The 22,072-nt window shown below is 36.4% G+C and overlaps 1 protein-coding gene across 1 annotated transcript; it reads left to right on the forward strand.

The window, feature by feature from the left end:
- The first annotated feature begins 3,653 nt into the window (after positions 1-3,653).
- LOC100374634 (cationic amino acid transporter 4-like) lies at positions 3,654-8,968 on the forward strand. The gene is made up of 4 exons (XM_002737256.2): positions 3,654-5,234; positions 5,802-5,885; positions 8,462-8,570; positions 8,796-8,968. The coding sequence occupies exons 1-4, from the start codon at positions 3,654-3,656 to the stop codon at positions 8,966-8,968; spliced, it is 1,947 nt and encodes a 648-aa protein (XP_002737302.2).
- Positions 8,969-22,072: the final 13,104 nt, after the last annotated feature.

Here is a 22,072-nt window from a genome sequence, read left to right on the forward strand (position 1 = left end):
CAGTGAAAACAATCTGTCAACTGTTTTTTTTTTCCGTTGAGCTCATTGTATTCATTGAATTAAATTACAACAAACGACGGTGCATACACTTTGGTTAGAGCTATTTATAACAGCTATCCAGTAATCCGCATTATAATAATATTATTTCGAAAACTGGCAGCAGGGCAGGGCACTTTAAATTTGATACGCTGTGGATGGGAAAGTTCTTTTGCCTTAACACACTGTGCACTCCGCAAATGGGAAAATGATAAGGTAAGACGAGTCACTACTGAATTCTGGCAAATTAATGTCAGCCAACTGGTCTCTCATACCAACTCGGCTAGATCCATTTTTGTGTGTCGGCAATATATAAATTCGTTAATCAGCAGCCCGGCCACCCAATAACCGCCATGTGTCCTGCTACATAGAGCGAACGGGTGAGTGTACATCCAACTGATGCGCACGGTTGAAATGTGCAACGTTATTACATGCTTATTTCATGTTTTTTTTAATGTCTGGGGCTTGCCAACCGCGTGTTAAGAGGATAGCATACAGGTACATGAAGGACCTCCAAGAAGGTAACAATAAAAAAAAAACTACCGACCACGAGTTAACGTAATTTTATTTACTCGTCTGAGGCCAACAGGCTTCATGCTCCTTTTTCCGCTTTTCAATATGTCTTAATTTCAGATCAACAACTCCGCCTGGACCACAACTGTTTTTTTTAAAAGATGTTTATGTAATTAGTGTTTTGAATTTTATGAATATTGTTTATTTGATTTAAGGGTATTATAGTATACAGATGCCATATTGCGGTGAAATGATTAGAACCTATCGTGAATGCTATGACTATATTTGATATGTTATGAACAATGTGCAAAGAGGTTCTCTATTGAACATTAAGGTCACTGCGAGGTCAGGTCGGGTCACGATCTATCAGGAAACAACAGGGGCTTATATGCGAATATATTCACCACAATTATGAGTTGTTACAAATTATTATTAACAATGTGTTTATTTTCACAGTTTTCTTTGTCTGAATGTTAAATTGTGGTCCCAAGTACAATGCTTGTTATAATATTAATATTAAATTTAGAACAAAAAATAACCACGCCACACAAAGCCATCGTACACCTACTATGTATGAATTGTGTTTTAAGCCTACTATTATATTCTACCATTGAAACTTTAGAATAGCCCATACCTAATTTGCTTATTTAGGCATAAAAATGACGCAATGATCATGGACGCGACCACTATCTCAACATAGGTTATATAAGCTATGTCTAATACAATATGACCACATTTCGAGTTCATTTCTTCTTTATACAACATTTTTTTTCAATTGTTCATACTCCCACATTGATAACTCACGATACCATATAGGCCAAGCGATAACTATTTTTAATAAATCCGCTGGAGTGGAGCTATTTATAACAGCCTATGTATATTGACAATTCGTCATCCTTCAAATTTATTTTCAATATAATGGTAATACAATTTATAAAATTGGTAGAAGAACACTCCAAAATAGAGAAGCTCTGGATGTGACTGTTTATGCTTTAATGCGCTGTACACTCGAGACAATTAACTGACGTTATTGGGGGAAATGATATGGTAATACAATTATCTAGTTAATTATAACGGGGCACATAAATGTCAACCGACTGGTCTATGTGATCTGACAAACATGCGGTCAGCCTTGACGCGTTTTCTCACACCAAACTCGATTTTGCGATCCAACTTACTTGAGTAAGTGACATTCAACCTAAGCTGAGCATTGTGACACGGGGAAAATTAATTAATGTAATTTTCCCGTGCAGGTTTTGATCCACTATTAGCCACCCATCCAATAACCGCCATGTATCCTGCTGTATAGATGAAATAGAATGAGTGTCCAACAAATTGATGCGCCATTGTTTCGCTCCAAACAAAGTAACACACATAAATTCCAATGACCGGAAACTAGATATGTCTGTAACTTGGCGCAATTCAATTAAATTCTAATGCACGGCGAGGCTCAGTTGGATAATTACAGATGATAAAAATGGTCATAAATCTCTCGTGTTATCTTTCCGTATTTAGTATATGCCTCCGAGGTTCGTCTGATTCGACATTTGGTATTGCCTGTATTATAAATGTAATCCTCCTGATTAGTGAAAATCTGTGGTTTTTCCTGTTTTCATTATACGTAGTAATGCTTTCTGAATGTGCACCTTAGTACGCCACATATTGTTTTATTGGGCGTGAATTTAACACTGATTATCGGTATATACGAAACACAAACCAGAGTCTTGATAGTTTTACCATGACTTTTCACCATATTAATATAAGAATAATATTTTGAACAATAAATCTTTTACCAATTCAATATATACATGAGTATGAAAATTGAAGAAATCCGAAATTTGTATAGAAATTATTGCAAAATCAAATGATCAATGATATTTTTTTTCAGAATTGATTCTAATTAAAATATCTTTGATTCATTATAAAAAAATTTTGGAATGTCATATATTGCAAATTACTATTAGGATAAGGTGATTATGCACTATATATTTCATTTAAAACATACATCATTATACAAACATTGAAATTTGTTTAGATAATAGTATCAAATGATCTATACAAAACACAACTATGAAAGTTAATGAAAGGTATTCCACAACTTGTTGATGCAGTTAGATTTTTTTTTCATTTCCCAAGATAATTTAAGATCGCTGGAATGTGCAGCATATAAGATGCATCGTCACCATGTGTAGGTCACACACAAAAACACATTTGTGAACACATTTATTTTTAGTTTGCACATCTTAATTGAGAACTTATCTAAGGAAGAGTAAAGTCTAACAACATAATACTCCCAGATGAAAAAAATCGGCAAATGTAAGAATATGCAATTTACAGTTTTTGTATATCACTCATCATTCTCTAAATATTCACCTTTTCATCAATTTATGTAGTTCGCCATCTTAATTATCCAGCAAAGGATCATGGGTAAAGTATGACATCATACCCACTGTTGTCAGAAATAGAGAAAATTATTTCATCTATAACTTCAAAAGTTGAACTTCAAATTGGCTGGTACTGGTACCAAACATGCATATAAAATAGTTGTCATGGCAACATAACTGAAAATATTAATTTTTGTGTTTTTCTACCAAATGCTCACATCTCCTTATATCTCCTAGAGAACAAAAAAGTGTAATTCTTTTTTTAGCGACTAAAATATTTTTCTTCGTTTTTGGCGATGTCTTCACTTTATGGGTATTTGTAATTCTATGTTCTACAATAATTATATACATGAGTAATATGCACACCACAAATTTGAACTAATTCGCGTCAGTAATTCTCACTTTATAGATGAAAGCATTTTTCTCAATTGTAAACAACAATGGATATGATGTCACCCTCTACCCACAATCCTGTATAATTAAGTTGGCGGACTACATAATACTGATGAAAAGTTGAATATCCAGAGAATGGAAAGTGTAATTTGTTTTCGTTCTTGTGACGTATGCTATACAATTTTTCCATGAATATTATGACGTCATGAATATTTTAACCTTTTATAACAATTGTTGTTGTAGGTTAACATAACTACATCTTTTACGCAGAGGAGCGACACATATTGAAGAGTTACGTATTCTTATTTTAAACAAGAATTAGCTAACATGATCTTTGGTCCAGACATGTGGAGTAGAATTACCCGTACAAAAACGTTGATATTTGATATGAACGAAACTCCCTTGAAGAGATGCCTCTCTACAATGGATTTAACTATGTTTGGCATCTGTGCTGCAGTCGGAGCAGGTCTATATATACTCACTGGTACGCTTGCAAAGAACATTGTTGGACCTGCAGTCTCAGTATCTTTACTCGTCGCAGGAATTCCTATACTTCTCACGGTACTTTGCTTCGCTGAACTTGGTTGCCAGGTTTCTCGTGCTGGATCGGCCTATTTGTACACATACCAAATAATGGGGGAGTTCCTAGGTTTTTTAGTGGGCTGGGCTACTATTCTGGAATTCGCAGCTGGTGCCGGGGCATGTGCACGTACGTTGAGTGCATACTTTGATGAGCTGATTGGATTCAAGATTCGCAACTTTAACTTAGGCCACATAACCTTCGGACCAGTAGACCATCCACCATTCGCGGATTATCCAGACTTGTTTGCCTTAGTTTTAACTATCAGTGTTACCCTGTTAGTTGCCTCGGGAGCGAGGATTACGTCAACCTGTAATTCTATACTAGTCTTCATAAATTTATGCGTTATATTGTTTTTCATATGCGTTGGTTTTTATTACATGGATATAGGCAACTGGCAGACAGAAGGTGGTTTCGCTCCGTATGGTTATAAAGGTGTTATATCCGGTGCTGCATTGTGTTTCTTTGTGTATTCCGGAATAGAAGTAATCACCACTTCGAGTGAAGAAGCAAAGAATCCGACTAAAAGTATACCAATAGCTATAGGTATATCATTTACAGTTGCTGTTCTGACAAATGTTGGTGTTGCTGTCATGGTAACGCTTATGATTCCTTATTATGACATCAACGCTGACGCACCACTTACGGATGCGTTGCACTCACGTGGTCTCACCTGGGCCAAAAATCTAGTTGGAATTGGTGCTCTGTGCGGCATTAGTGGCGCATTAATTGCAGGTATGAACGCTGTCCCTAGGGTAATTTATTCGATGGCCACAGATGGCCTTCTCTTTCCTTCTTTGGCCAAGGTCAACAAGCACAGCCAAGTACCTGTGATTGCAATATTAGCATACGGTGTAATCTGTGGTGGTCTAGCAGTTTCATTCGACATAGAACGTCTAATTGAAATTAAATCTCTCGGTTGTTTGTTATCATATACTGTGGTTGCGGTGAATGTACTAATACACCGGAGTCAACCAGCCAGTACTGGTGCAACGCAAGGTGTTATGAAGACACCACGAAAGAAAGAAAAACTTCTGCTGTTAAAGAAAAAGGAAATTTCAAGACAAGATATTACAGACAAGGGTGTAACTTCTGAGCATGTAGTTGTTTGTTCGTCAATTCTTCAAAATTGTAATTCTGGGTTAGCCATGTTCGTAATGGTTCTGTGTATGCTGCTATTAGCCACAGTGATCAACTATGCGGGAGATTTAATACTAGTCGGAAATCCGTGGATACTCTTCTGTTTAATATTACTTGGATTAATAATAGTTTTATGTCTTGTTGTAATCAATGCACATTGTAAGAAGAAGATTCAAGGTGGGTTCATGGTGAGTAAAGAGTAACTAATCTTTCTAATGATAATGTTTTTTTTCTACTTTGTGCATAAGCTTCGTTTAAACGTTATTTCAACATTGAACATCACTTTACTTCACACTTTGGCCTATTGCCCCTCCTCGAACATAGGCCATCAACGACAGTTCTCCAGCGTATGTGGTCCTGTGCTGCAGTCTCAAGCTGCCCCAGGTGGATCTTGAGTGCCTGACATCATCGTTGAGGTCCTCCGCCAGGTGTTTTTTGGCCTTCCTTGTTTCCGCTTTCCCTGTGGATTCCATGTCAAGGCTTGTCTGGTGATGTTGGATGGTTGCTTATGCAAAGTGTGGCCAATCAAACTCCATTTTCTCCTCCATGGGAGGCTGCCTGGTTTGCTTCTAGAGCTCAAGATCTTATCCAGCCAATGAATTTTTAGGATTTTTCGCAGGGATCTGTTTACAAAGTCTGTACTTTGTGGGTTGTTGCCTTTGTGGTACGCCAGGTTTCTGCTCCATATAACAGGACAGACTTTACATTTGTATTGAACAAACAAAGCTTGATGTGTCTTCCTAAATGTTCCTTAGTTGGAGGAATGCAGCTCTTGCTTAGCCAATCCGAGTTTTGACATCAGTGTTTGTCCCACCCTCTTTATCAACAACACTGCCACGGTAAGTGAAGGACTCCACCTCGTCAAGGGGTCTATCACTTGGTCTGATCGGATCCTCTTTCACAGTATTCACTTCCAGGACCTGTTGCTACGTTGGTGGTTTTATTCTGCATCTGCTTGTGGTTATGGGACAGAAGGGCAACATCATCAGCGAGGTCTAGGTCTTCAAGCTGTATCCATAATGTCCACTGGATATTATTTCTTTTGTCATTTGTCACTTTCTTCATTATCCAGTCAATGACAAGCAGGAATAGAAATGGTGAGAGTGAGCAGCCTTGTCTGACACCTTCACTTCAAAGCTATCTGTCAGCTTTCCTCCGTGTACCACCCTGCATGTCATTCCCTTGTATGAGTTACGGATCATTCTGACAAACTTCAAGGGGACCCCATAGTGCCTAAGCAGCTTCCAAAGTGACTCTCTGTCTACACTGTCAAAAACTTTCAGATAGTCCAAAAAAATTATATACAGGGAGGGGTTCTACACTGGACTGGACTGGACTGTTCAACTATGACCCTCAGTGTAGCAATGTGATCAGTACATGATCTGCCTGTTTTTGTGCCAGGCGACAGTTTCGGACTTTGAATGACCCTATTGTCTCTCCTGACGTTTTTGTATGTTCATATTGCAAGTGCAAGTGCTGACACAGTGCATTTTGCCACAGAAGTCATGTCCTGTTTGGGACTACATAACAGGGCTGTGCGGCCATCTCCCTATCAAATGGCAATTTAATGCGCTATCCTGGCGTCAACCAGGCTCGGTCGAACACAAGCACCCGCGGACCTTAACCAAGGTTCCCCTAAAGTCGCATTTGTTAGTGAATGAATCTCGAACAGTGGATTAGCCTTCCCATTGAGTCTGTGGCACACTCACTCAGGGTAGGGGTCGACCTTTTTGATGTTCAGCCTAAGGTAGGATTTGAACTTGGGTCTACCGATCATGAGTCTCACGCGACAACCACTATGCTACCAGTGATCTGTTCTAACGGAAGCCTGCCTGGTAGTCACGCATTTGTTGGTCAACCAGTCCTTTCAATCTCTCAAAGATAATTCTATTGAAGACCTTTCCTGGTACTGAGAGAAATGTGATCCCTCTGTAGCTGGAACACTGACTGAGGTCCCCTTTCTTTGGAATTTTGATCAGGTGGCCCTCTTTCCACTCTGCTGGGATTTCTTCCTGTTCCCAAATCTTCTCAAACTAAGTGTATAGCACCTCTACTGAAAAGTCCAGTTCTGCTTTTAGTGTCTGTGCTGGAATATCGTCAGGGCCTGTAGCCTTTCCATTTTAAAGTTGATTTATGGTTATGGATCTCTGCTTTGGTAGGTTTGTCACAATTAATGGGCAGGTCAGTGTCAGCTTCAGGTATGGTAGGTGTAGGTGTATTGCAGGTCTGTTGAGCAATTCGTCAAAGTGTTCAGCCCATCTACAGAGCTGTTTGTTCTTGCAAAGTATTGCATTGCCATCCTTGTCTTCAATTGGTCTCTCCGTTTGCCTGAATTTGCGTGCAAGCTTCCTTGTGGTTTTGTAAAGCTGCTTCAGGTTTCTCTTTGCCACAGCATCTTCCGCTTGTTTGGCCATACTTTCTACAAAGGTTCGTTTGTCCACTTTGACACTTCTCTTAACTCTTAACTTCCTCAGCTTTTGCTTTTGATGCTCCGATTTTGCTATTATTAATTGCTGCTTTTTTTCCTTCCTTCCATGGATATAAGTTTCAGCAGATATCCACTCTTTCTGTTGTGATTTTCCCTGTCACAAGTTGTGCTTATTGCCCTCTTAATCACATTCCAGTGGGTTTGGATGCTTGGGATCTCATTTTAACCATTGTGCAGATCAAGGAGAGATTGGTATATGTTGGCTAAGGTTAGTTTGAATTTTTTTCTAATCTTTTTTAGGAAATTGACATTATACCTTGGCTTCCTTCTATCCTCACCAGATCCGCTATACATCTGCTTTAGCTTGAGTTTCAGTTTTGCTACAACGAGGTGGAGATCTGAAGCAATGTCTGCTCCTCTCATCACTTTGAGATCTTGAAGTGATCTTCTGAAGGTCTCAGAGCTGCAGATGTGGTCAATTTGATTTTCAGTGATATGATCAGGGGACACCAATGTTTCTTTGTGTATCAGTTTGTGCTGGAACACACTGCCTCCAATGACATCTCTTCATTTTCATTCAGTTCACCTATTCCCTGGGTTCCCATTACCTCTTCGTAGCCGATGTTGTCCGCTCCAATTTTAGCATTACAGTCACCCGATCAGTCCTTGTTGCTGTCATTTGTAAGGGCATGGCATTGGACAATGTTCAATTCGATCTTCTTGATTTTAGAGTCAAAGGATGCGGTGATAAGGCGTGATCACCTTGCCTCCCATCAATCAATGCCTTCTGTTCCTCCTTTCCCAGCATGAGTGCTACCCATTTTGTATGGCCTGAGTAAAGTAGCATCTCTCCTGTGAGAAGTCTTTCTTGACCAGATTGTAACCATCTTGTCTAACAGAGTCCAAGCAGTCCCAGATTGTAGTTGCTCATCTTTTATGCAACTCGTGCCACCTTTCCACATTGTTTTAATTGTTTCCTTATTTTAGGTTCCTTGGGTACCACTCCTACCATCTCTTAGTATATTATGGAATTCATATCTCATGGTTCACGTCTCTCCTGTCATTTGGATTCAATATATATGCTGGATTACTCTAGGTAAGCTGTAATTGTAGGCTGTAATTTTTGTCGAAATGTTTGTTGAATATTTCCTATATGCCTGATATATTTTAATACCCAAGTCATTATGTCGGTAATATTTGATTCATCCGAACCATGTGTATGTACAATTTAATATGTACATTGCCACGAATTTGTTTGGTGTGTAACATTTGAAAGTTCACCCTTACAAATCTTATCCTATCTTGCAAATATTTTTTAAAGGTATGGTGCTGTATTTTGCGTACGCCATACGACATAGTAAAGAGGATCAGCAAAGAAAATGGGATGACACTAAGAAAGCTTATTATGTGGAGCTCCCAACAGTTAAACCAGGAACTTTTCAACACTCATTGGAACTGCAGAATATCGCGATGTTTGATAACAGTAACACTTAAAGATGCAGGGCGGGTCTGTCGGGTCCAAGAATGCGGGCTAATTATGCATTATTTTGTATCTACATCAGTAAAAACTACTTTCTGTTTAAAAGAAATCAAATATGGCGGACAAATCTCGTAACTAACCTCACACAAAAAAATCTCACACTTGAATGCGATTTACACATAGATGCTAAAAACAACCTTTTACGTAATTGGTTATATCGTCGCCGAAACAGAATTATTTTCTACACATGATATCCATTAATACAAATACTTTCCTGCACGATGCTCAACAGTTTGTTATTATGAGTTACCTCATTTGTTTTAATATTAGATTTAAATACACGTTCACTTCAACTTATTCGTCAGATTGGACACGTCGATTTTACGGGTAGATGAAACTTCTGCTTCCGAATGACATTGGTATTTTGAGAAATTATCTCCAATTATTAACCAATTGACGCATCGACAGTCAAGTAACTGACCATTTAACACATGGGGCATATGCGAAATGAGTCCCGTTGATACGTTTTTATTATTAACACAGATGCCCAGTTTGTCAACATAAATTTAGATATGTTTATATATGTTTATATATGTTTATATATAAATTTATATTTACCGGGGTATATGTATTATTTGTTTGTGTATTGTTGGGAATCATGCTAAAACATGTTTATCTCATAAATTTTACTTTAATTTAGTTGATTATGTGTTTCTAAATGAATGGCGAGTTTTAGAATGAAGACTTTTGCAGATTAATAATGTAGTAAAATGTTGGCACATGCTAATCAAAATTAACTTTTTATATTATACTATAGAATCTGTAAGTATATGTAATTATTATACATCTGCCATAAGTTACTGCGTGCCGCAATTTTGCGGTATTTTTCGGGGTATTTTTATCCTACCATATTAGGAAATGCTAATTCCAAATGTGGGATCATTACGCGCGTAAGCGTCATTTAATAATAAAAACAAACATGGCTGCCACCAGAGTTTGACCGGACTCCACACAAAGAAGTTCGCTGATTCTGTTCTAAGTATTTTGGATTTCGGCATTCTCATGGTGTATCCTTGGAAGGAAAACATGTATAATAATAAGGCTATAACGAGAATACCACAAAGTATGCACTCAGACAATACGCCGTCGCATCGACCTCCGCTGTGCGTCGGTCGATACTCCAGTCGTACTGTCTTCGTGCATACTTTGAGGTATCCTCGTAATAACCTCATATTATTCTACGAAAATTTCATAAATAAAATATTTAATACAGTGATCAAAATTAACAACCTATATTGTTTTGATGTCTGCACATTCACATGTATTTTAAATAATTCACACAGTCAAGTATGAAATATTTTTAGAACATCTTTAGTGGTTCGTCAATCATCTGTATTTTACTAGACGTCAATACATTAGTTACAGAGGATTTCATAACCATTTGCAGCACCTTCTCTATTCATTTATTGATATGCAAATTAGGGTATATCTTTGTTCTAATTTTAACATAAAAATACTCAATTAAATGAGTACTAATCATCAGGCACTCGTCAGATCTTTTCATTCTAAAAATGTCAGTATCTGAATGTAGAATTAGAAATTTAAAAGAAAACCGTTATTCAAACTTGTTGTGACTGTTTATTCTACATTTTCCAATAAAAATATGGTGGTATCCGTTTCATTTTCGTTACAGTACTCATTTTAATGTTCAATAAGGGGTTTATTTACTTAGCAGTCACATGACCACATGAAGATTGTATCTAACGTAACATCGATTGTTAATTAGTTGTCTGTTATGCACTTTCATAAAATGTAAAGTTTAATATTATTTAAAACATTTTTTCTGAAAATAATTAGCGTGCATTTTACTTCCTGAAAACCTTTACCTCCTACACTTTAATTATAAAAGAAGATTAAACAATACCTGGCTTCATGTTATTTGGTTCATTTACATCGCTGTATCAAAGGAAAATAAGGAATAAAACTCAATAGCAACCTTATGGCTTTACAGATATTTAAGACAGATTTGGACGAAATATAACTACCTTTGTACAGTATAGTGTATGTACCCACCATCAACATACTGAGAAATCAAAAAATATATGTCAGAAACTATTTATAGTGTCAAAGATGGCCGTTGTAAGTTAAATACTTAATCAAACGCATCAATAAAAACATTCTTTATTTTTTACAAACTTTAAATTTCAGGTGACATAAATGAAGAAGGTGAAATGAAAATATAGGGTGACCCTAAAAAGTCGAGAAAATATCCTTAAAGAATTGAGTAAATATATAATTCGTTTGATGATGTTGTATAATTTTTTGCATAGAAAGATCAAGTATAAACATGTTGATCAGTGAAATAGAGAAATAAATTACATCCGTTCTACAATAAATGTTTTGAGGTCGAGAAAAATATATTAATACATTGACACTTATTTTTAACGTATTTTGTTATTTTATGCATATTATTTGAAAGCTGTGAATAAATCAGTCTGCATAATTTGCATTAATATTAAAATAATTTAAATATAATGAATTATATATTTTGATATTATACATTCTTCATCCTGTCCAACTCCAGGCATACGCATATTTTTCCAAATGTGATTATGCATTTTCGTGAGTGGTAGGAGCCCGAAAAATGATGTGGATGCTTAATCACTGTTAATATTTTGGAGCTCTTCCACAAGAACATGAGATAAAAAAAAGTTTTCGAATGGGCATTAACTACGAACACAATTGGAACTATTTCGGGATAATTGGATTCGCTTAAAATGTGCTACTGTAGGGTAGTATTGTTCTTAATTTCCTCATTTCTGATATCAATACAAGAAATTATCAGAAAAAAATCTAAAACGAACAAATAAAATATTTTTGTGAAAACAAACCTATACAGTAGCACATTTTAAGCGAATCCAATTATCCCGAAATAGTTCCAATTGTGTTTGTAACGTCTTATTCATTCAGTTTGAGATGGGGTTACAAATAAGAATTTGTGTTGGATTTGAAATGGTTTTTCGAAAGAATGTTTTTTTATCGTGTTTTATTGCAATACAACGTTGCAAGTATTATTACACACTAGAATAGTCTTAAGTAAGTGACTAACACATAGCTATAAGTGAACAAAAACAACTGTCAACAATCCAAGACGTTCTTTTGTTGGTTGTGAAATTTTCAAAGCAAAACAAACATTTTAAAGACACTTAATATATAAGTGGTTCAGATTGAATACAAACTTTGGTTTTCCGAGTTTCAAGTCTAACTATCAATATGTTTATGACAATATTATCTGTTATTTCTGCTTCCAGAGCCACAGTCAGCTGGCGCACACGTGATAATAAAATAATTGCGATATTTACTATATGAGAGCCGCCATCTTGAATGCGGCATATAACTAAATAAGACACAAGTTGTGAAACGCGTTTTTCACATTCATACAAATCAGGACAAAAATACCAATCTTTCACAGAAATACGATCCGTTGGGGTAACATTAAGCCAACCGATAACAAAATCCGACCGAATTCGTCGTTTTTGTGTGGACACGAAGAACATAGAACACTTTCCTGGTGTATTTGAAACCAAATATTGTCATTCCAGCTCAGCAGCCAAATCAGCGACAGCCATACAGTTAGATGACAATTTCGGTTTCAAATACCCCGGGAAAGTGTTCTATGTTGAATAATTATGTTTTTCTTGAATATAGCATCAACCTGCATTAAATTATACCTGCATGTTATGGGTTGACAATCTTCCGTTTAGCAAACAAGCTCAAGAACAAAAAGTCAGTTGTGGCTTTCGGCTGACCAGTCTTGCAAACAATATCTGACCCTTTGAAGATTCTCCCACTTTCTGTTCCAGCTAAACGAAACCCATATTTAAATAATGAAGATATACCCTAGTAGAGTACGTTTCAAACACTATATTATAGCATATTTTAAGATATCGACCTTTTCCGCCCCTCTCACATATGTTAATACATATAGTCTAAAACATACATTATTTCGACAATATATTAAACAGAAAAATCAACTTCCGACTTATGTCAAGCAAGGGGTGTGTGATCTGTCATATTTAAAGTCACAAAAATTGAAATTTGAGTCCAATGTTTAAATTTCTATTTTGAATTCCACGCCCTCAGTTCGCCAAAGTGTTATTCGCTCGTTTATTAATTCACGTTGACACAGAGAGAACGGGTGATCCATGCACTCTGGATATCGGAGATATCGTTAGCAGAACAGCGCCACCACTGTCATAAAATTCAATTCACATTCATCTCCATGGAAATATAGGCATGCACCTTTACTCAAAGGCCAGAAGCAGTTGCCGAGAGTATTATAGTGCAGTTGGAGAGCCTGCTTCTAGAATTTACGTTATATGCCTCTAGACAATGTGATCCTTCGAGGTCGGAGTCACAATCTCGACATCAGGACTTGTATACAAAAGAAATGGTACCGAATACGGCTGGTGTCCAGCATGGAAACAAATCTCTCCCAAGAGATTTGGTTAACAATGAGAGGCTTGAATATGCATTCATTCATAGACCAATCCATGATGCATGAGATCAGTAATCGAAGTGATCATGTACCAGCTAATGAGATTCACTGTTGGGGTCACCAGGTTAATGAAGGTGATACTGTTTCTCACAGCTCAATGCCACCCTTTGTATGCTAGTGGACGTCGGGGCAAAATGTCTGCGGTTGAGACGTCCGTCCGTCGGTCTCGGAGGTGAAACGGCTATTTCTAGTGTAATTGAATGTATACTGCCTGGTTCGATCACCGAATAAATTCGTAGTGAGGTAAAGCATATATACATCTATACAAGGCAGAACTCGATACATGGACAAAAGTGGAAAATTAAACGTAATCTTGTAAATACCTTTGTATTTACTTTAAAACCCACTCTATCGATTTGTTATTTGGATTACTTGCCATATTTCTAAACGTGAACAATGAACAGCTGCGGAACCACCTGTTGATCATTTCACTGTAATTGCAACATATGCTATGCAGTTTATTCATGACAGCTTCGGGGTTGTATTGAAATGGAAACGATGTGAGAGTAAATATTAATAAGATTACATATGAGAATTGACTTCCCGGCTGTACTCACATGATTCATACAAAATAGTTATACAAAGTCCGTTTTAAAAGACGATCGCATCACTGATACTACACGCCAGTTACTCACAGGACATAACATAAATTTCGACAAAATAATGAATAACACATTTGCTCGGAATTAATTCAGTCTAGCGTAATAGTGTATCTAACTAGTTCATCAAATATAGGGGGCAAGGGGGATAGCTGGTACAGGTTACAGAAAATAAAAAGGTAATTTTACATTTTTACAGAAAATAAAACGAAAGTTTCATATACAGTAAAAAAATAGGGTTTTACACTTTACAGATAAAGCAAATTCCTTCACATTTGTATAACATATTTGATAATTTGTGTTTAAGAATCAATATAGAAATTTGCGTACAAATTACGACATTTAATTTGAAAAATGCTTTATACGCTTACAAAAAATATTTTTTTTTTTTACAAATTACGGACGAATAAAATAGCTGATTACATTTTACACCTTGCCCACGTTTACGAATTTACGTTTTCTATTTATTTAAATTACATTATGACGAAAATTAAAAAAAAAATAATCATTACAGCTTACGGAAATACCCTTTGCCGACCCTCAATATAGTAGATCACACTGCCATGTGAAATAATATCTTTAATTGCCAACAAGTGTCCGACAATATTTACGGGGAACGGAATCGTGGGTGATTTAAACGACTTTGAACCAAAATAGCACACATTTCATTTATGTAAATGATCGAGCGCCTAGTAGTAGCTGCGATAGTTCTTGTTCATATTGAAAAAAAAAAACTGACACGGGACGATAACTGAAAAAATTGATAGAATGATGTGATGTATCTGCACCTGTGTAGAACTAAACACTTGCTCAAATCAACACAGGTGATTGGATCAGAGGTAAATACTAATTTAGTTTGAACCCCCTTCCCCAGTGTACAGATCAGAATTACCTCTCCTGGGCCCACATGTTAAGAAGATTACATTTGCTTAGAGTCGCCCAGGAATAATACTGTACAATGGGTTATAAATATCTCAGGATTTAGGTCACCAGCAGAGTGTATAGTTCACGTGATCGTCTCGTGTATATGCAAATTAACCATATGGTGCCGGCAGTTATTTTTAGGTGTATATATTTATCGATTACGGAGGTGGTGCTGTTTTGAAGACAGAGAATCAACTAGATCACGACACGCATTGGGGTAATTCCACGGTGATGGAAGTAACATTCAGAGGGTTTTGAAGCCTTTATTACGAGATTATTACCTCATGGAATTTGATACTGTTTTATAGACTTGCTTATGCCACAGGACGTTACATCCAAAGGACATAGCTAAAAACTAAGTAACTTTATTTTTAGATTGTCTGAAAACTTTGAATTTTACATTTGTATTTCACACCTAAAAATTAACTCAATATGGTCACGGAAATGTACAAATTGCAATTTACTGTCAAACCCCAAACTCAACAAAAATATATCAACCACCAATTTGTGATGGATGTTACGTGGTTGGTGTTACAGTTTGACCTTTGGTACAGTTCTTGAATTCATTAAGGTTTTTTTTTACATATTGTGAGGTGTATTGTCCAATAATTGGCAACAAATTCTCATTAACTCACTCATACTTTTCAAATTGATGGTATTAGCATGTTAAATCAAGTAAAAATGAACCATAAAACAACTTAAATTGAGAAGCATTCAATGGTTAAAAATTACTCTTAGGGGTCTAAAGGCTTGAAAAACATGTAACATATATTTGAAGGCACATTCATGAAGGAACATTTTAGGTCTAATTCAGAACATTTTTTTTTCTAGGAGGCTAGAGTACTTGTGAATAAATTCCTACCATATATAGAATAAAGGCAATTTATTATTTTTCCTCATGTTCCTTCTTCCGTGGAATTGCCCGTTGTGGACCGTATAGACGCAGACACCGGCAGTATATTGATACGTGTATTTAATAAAGCGTACTGTACTACATGTCTAATACAAGATGAGGATAAATCCGCTAAATGGCATGTGTCTATTTCACTGTGTTTAAAGGGCGGTGGTCTTCGCACAGCGCGTGTTCGAATTTCATGGGAATAAACAATGTATTTTACACGCGTTGTTCACGTCGCTATAAGCTCCACATAGAACAGGACGCGGCGGGGAGACCACCGCCCTTTAAAAAATCGTGGAGATAGTAATAGATCATGAGGGAGAGGCAAATATTAATAATGTATTCTACGTGCGTTGTATACGTCGTTGTAGATTCCCATATCGAATACCAGTGTGACAGCTGCCGCCTTTTATCGTCCGACGTCATATATCGTCATTTTACCTCAGACAACTAATAAATGTATTATTTGTCTGAGCTTTTACACACTGTGCACCCAGTAATGATTGATTTTCAAATGTTAATCCTAAATCATTTTTGACTCCCGTGTGCGAAGCAAAAAAGGGAGTCTTTGCAGTTACCCTGTCTGTATGTCTGTATGTATGTATGTCACTTTTTTTGTTCCACCGTTATCTCAAGAACCACTAATCAAATTTTGGTGAAACTTGGTACATAGATGCTCTGGGATAATGCGCAGAGCTGATTAGGTTTTGGTAAATATCTATGAATATTAATTACCTAATTTGCATGATAATTAGCAGATTTTTAGCTGTTCCAAGACTGTTCCACTGATATCTGAAGAACCACTCATTAGATTTTGATGAAACTTGGCACATGGATGCTCTGAACTAGTGCGCAGATTTGATTAGTTTTGGGTAAAAATCTATGAATATTAATTACCTAATTTGAATGATAATTAACTGATTTCAAGCTGTTCCATGACTGGTCCTGTGATATTTGAAGAACCACTCATTGGATTTTGATGAAACTTGGCACATGGATGTTCTGAACCAATATGCAGGTTTGATTAGTTTTGGGTAAAAATCTATGAATATTAATTACCTAATTTGCATGATAATTAACTGATTTAAGCTGTTCTATGACTGTTCCACTGATTTTTGAAGAACCACTCATTGGATTTCATTGGATGCTCTGAACTAATGCGCAGATTTGATTAGTTTGGGGTAAAAATCTGTTAATATTATTAATTACCTAATTTACATAATGATTAATAAATTTTCGGCTTTTCCACTGATATCTCAAGTACTAATCATAACATTTCAATTAAACTTGGTACATAGATGTCATATGACACTGCACAGACCTGATAGTTTTTAGGGTAATATCAGTACATATTAATTACCTAATTTGCATAATTAATTAATTTTCAGGTTTTGATATTTCGAGTAAAATTGATCACGTTTCAATGAAACTTGGTACATAGTTACTTGAGGACTGTGCAGAGACCTAATTAGTTTTGGGTAAATATTTGTGCATATTAATCACCTTATTAGCATAATTAGTTAATTTTCAGCTTTTCACCTGATATCTCAAGTACTAATCATCACATTTCAATGAGACTTGCGACGTAGATATTCTAGGACTACGCAGAGACATTTTAGGGGTCAATTCTGCAGACACTATATTCATTCGTTTCAGGCCTTCATAAATACCGTCGTCACCTGCGCATGCGGCAGACGGCCATAGTATTTCGTTGTTTACAAACAAGCGTCTACCCAGAAGCCTTTGCGCAGGTGACGACCCTCCCATTGTGTATGTTACAGATGAAGTGCATATATTTCATGAATTTACGCAAGCTCTGCGATCATCATGTATCACTTCTCCGCGGTTGCTTTTGTTTTCCAATAATATGTGAATAATTGAATAATGACGACTCTATGTATTATTGTATGCATCAAATAAACGAGAGCTTATCTGGGATATAAATTACTCGCCAAGACGTCGTGGTGGATTTCATACTCAGCGGTTGAGAAGGCTATGCCTGGCTTTAAATATATACCCAGACCATTTGAGTATTGAAGGCATTCAGTAAGCCCTGCCCAATATTCTGCAGAATTGTTGTACTAGGGAAGGGTCACCAAACCCTAGCACTGGATCCACATCATTGCCAGAGTGGAGCGTGACAATATTCATTTTTGACTCCCATGTGCGAAGCACAAAATGGGAGTCTTTGCAGTTAGTGTGTCTGTATGTGTGTATGTGTGTATGTGTGTATGTGTATGTGTATGTGTGTATGTGTGTCCGACTGTTCCACTGCTATCTCAAGAACCATACATCGGTTTTTGATGAAACTTGGTGCATAGATGCTCTGGGCCAATGCGCAGATTTGATTAGGTTTTGGTAAAAATCCATGCTCGTTAATTACCTAATTTGCATGATAATTAGCTAATTTTTAGCTGTTCTATGACTGTTCCACTGATATCTAAAGAACCACTCATTGGATTTTGATGAAACTTGGTACATAGATGCTCTGAACATATGCGCAGATTTGATTAATTTTTGGTAAAAATCCGAGCATATTAATTACCTAATTTGCATGATAATTAGCTATTTTTTAGTGGTTCCATGACTGTTCCACTGATATCTAAACAACCACTCATTGGATTTTGATGAAACTTGGTACATAGATGCTCTGAACTAATGCTAGGTTTTGATTAGTTTTTGGTAATAATCCGTGGATACTAATTACCTAATTTGCATAATGATTAGTCAATTTTCGGTTTTTCCACTGATATCTCAAGTACTAATCATCACATTTCAATAAAACTTGGTACATAGATGTCATACGACACTGCACAGACCTGATAGTTTTTATGATAATATCAGTACATATTAATTACCTAATTTGCATAATTAATTAATTTTCAGCATTTGATATAAGTAGTTAGCATTACATTTCAATGAAACTTGGTACTTACATACTCAAGGACTAAGCAGAGATTGATTGTTTTCGATAAATATTTGTGCATATTAATCACCTAATTTGCATAATTAGTTAATTTTCAGCTTTTCCACGGGTATCTCAAGTACTAATCATCGCATTTCAATGAAACTTGGTACATAGATCCTTTAGGACTATGCAGAGACCTGATTAGTTTTAGGGTAAATAATTGTGCATATTAATTACCTAATTTGCATAATTAATTTTCAGCTTTTCTACTGATATCTAAAGTACTAATCATCACATTTCAATGAATCTAGAATTATGCAGACCCAATTAGTTTCCGGTAAATATTTGTGCATATTAATCACCTAATTTGCATAATTAACCAACTTTCACACTGATATCTCAGGTACTATACATCACATATCAATGAATGTACATGGATGCTGTAGGACAATAGACAGACCTGAATAATTGTGGGTTAAAATCTGTACATATTAATTACCTAATTTGCATAATTAACCAATTTTAAGCTTTCACACTGATATCTAAAGTACCGTAAAAACTCCAAAATTTCGACCGGTTTTAAATAATTGGTGTTAGAAATGTGACGTGTTTTTAGAGTCAAAATTAAGGTGCATTTTCGGACGGTCGAATTTTTCAGAATAGAAATCAGCAAATGAAAAAATGGGGATGATAGACAGTGTGCTTCATTAGTTTTTAAAAAATGCAATGTCCGTCAATTGACGTAAACTTCCTCATGTTTCACGGTAAAAGCAAAGGTCGTGGCCGAGTTGTAACTCAAAATCTAAACAAAGTCATCAATCAGTGAGTATTATGACAAGCAAAACAAAACATCAAGACGCGGAGAAGAGGTCAGCACAAAACTAATAGGTCAAAAGACAAAGCTGTCTCGCACTACCTAGGAAAACTTGCGAATGTTCGAAGTACAGGTACCCATTGGACAAAAGATACATGGAAGTTTAGCAAACTATCTCCCCGACCCAGTGCAATGTATCCGGTTAGAATCAAAGCTCACGTGTCCCTAGCCCTGCGTACAGTGCTGTGTGTACGAGGACACGTTTGGTTGATAGATGTCCCCACCACAGCCCTGCGTACCTCCATAGACAAAGTCCGGGACTTTGAAAAATATAATTGTTTTAATGAAATAACATGCCCAGGTACCAAAAATGATGATCGATCAGCAGATATATCCAGAACTCCCAGTTCGGAGTCCAATTGTGGATGGAATCGGCTACTTTGCCCTAAAAACAAACACATTCTCTTGCGTGAATGAAATTAAAAATGGCGGCGTTTGGTGGATAATTCCTCCGGTATCAACGCGTTTACATTTTGTCCGTCTTTACTAGTCGCTTTTTAAAGACATTTCAAGTTTCAGATAACTTTGTAATGGTTGTTACAGATAACTATCGTCATTTCAACCGATTTCGGCTGGGAAACTACTTATTTTTAACTTGCGCACCAATTACGGTGCGCTCCCGGACTTTGTTTATGGAGGTTCGCAGGGCTGTGGTGGGGACATCTAACAATCGAACGCGTCCCCGTACACACAGCACTGTACGCAGGGCTAACGTGTCCCTTATTTGAGGGACCAAATTCTGCCATAAATTCGCCCTTGGATTAAAAAATAAAATGGGATTTAAGAAAATAAAATGGGACTTTTAAGGTGTATTTTGGCGTCATTTTTCGGACATTTCAATCAATCCTGCCGGCTAAAATAGAGTAAGTTTTACCGTAGTCATTGACGTCTGTCTATTCAAGAGTACACTTGTATGATTTTTATCGTGACTAGCGTGAGCGGGTAAGCTTCCTTTCGAGAATGAGCTGTTATCACTGTGAACAATGTTAAATTATTCTTCAGATGACCAGTTTATTTTTTAAAAACAACTAATTTTTTTATTTAAAAAAAATCATGCCGTTTTCGCATCAAAATCCAAGCCAAAATATCTACCCCAGACCATTCGTCCCGGTGTTATCGCTATCGCCACATATCTAAACATGTGGCGATAGCGATAACACCGGGACGAATGGTCTGGGGTACAAAATATCGTACTACAACATCAATCTCTTCCGCATTGCGTTCAATAACATTAACATATTTAAATAAGCTATGGTAATTTGAACACGTTGGCATCATCCAGCTTTTTGATTGGTTAATTAGCGATTTGACCTATTTGACCTAAGAGAACATGGCGGATATCCTACAGCATCAAACGTTTATACGAGACCGGAATCATTCGCTTACGATGAAACTAAGTTGACTTTTATTTGTATTTCATAACCATTCAACAAATTTATTTTGTGTACATTATTATAATCACTACTGAGTACAGTAATAATCAACAATTCAGAAACGCAGCATGCCGAGATTTTTGTGTTCGTTTTTATTTGAAACTTCGTTTATTTAGAATATATTTTCGTTACCAATAAAATAAAAATCTCTCAGTCAATCAGAAACCCGGATTCATGCCTTCGAGGAAGGTCCCGTTTGAACGCTCACATCGGTTTTTTTTTTCGTTTGGGGGAAAACTAAAACTGGTCGCAATTTTCGAATAAAAATGAGTCGGCAATTTTTAGTGGAGTCGAAAATTTGGAGGTAAATAAAACACCGAAACCCGGCAAATAAATAAGCGGCCGAATTTTTAGAGGGGGTCGAAATTTTGGAGTTTTCACGGTACTAATTATTCCATTTCAATGAAACTTAGTACAAAGATGCTCTAGGACAATGTACAAACCTAATTAGTTTGGGGTAAAAATCTGTTCATATTAATTCCCTAATAAGCATAATAATTCATAATTTTTTGGTTCTAATCACATTTCAATTAAACTTGGAGACATAGATTTTCTGTTACATTGTGCAGACCTCATTAGTTTTAGACTCAAATCTGGTCATATTAATTTTCTGATTTGCATAATTAGTTTTCAGCTAAGTAATTTCGAATTATATTTAATGTGTTTCCAATACTCTCAGCACATGGGAGTTCTTTCTAAGCTTTCTTTGATTTTTTTGACGGCTGCTCGGTCAAACACCGACATGGAAATATGCCACAGCAAAATGAGGTGGACGCGTCCAGGCACAATAAACAGAATGCGAATGTGTACACTAACATCGATTACCTGTAGTACACGACAATTTAATCAAATTGCGTGAAATTTGGATAGATCGGGTTTCTGTTAATTATTGTTTTGGTTTGGTTTATCTGTTTGATCCAAAAC

The sequence above is a fragment of the Saccoglossus kowalevskii genome, chromosome 5 (genome assembly GCF_978046115.1).
Source record: "Saccoglossus kowalevskii chromosome 5, keSacKowa6.1, whole genome shotgun sequence".
In the NCBI taxonomy this organism is placed as follows: Eukaryota; Metazoa; Hemichordata; class Enteropneusta; family Harrimaniidae; genus Saccoglossus; species Saccoglossus kowalevskii.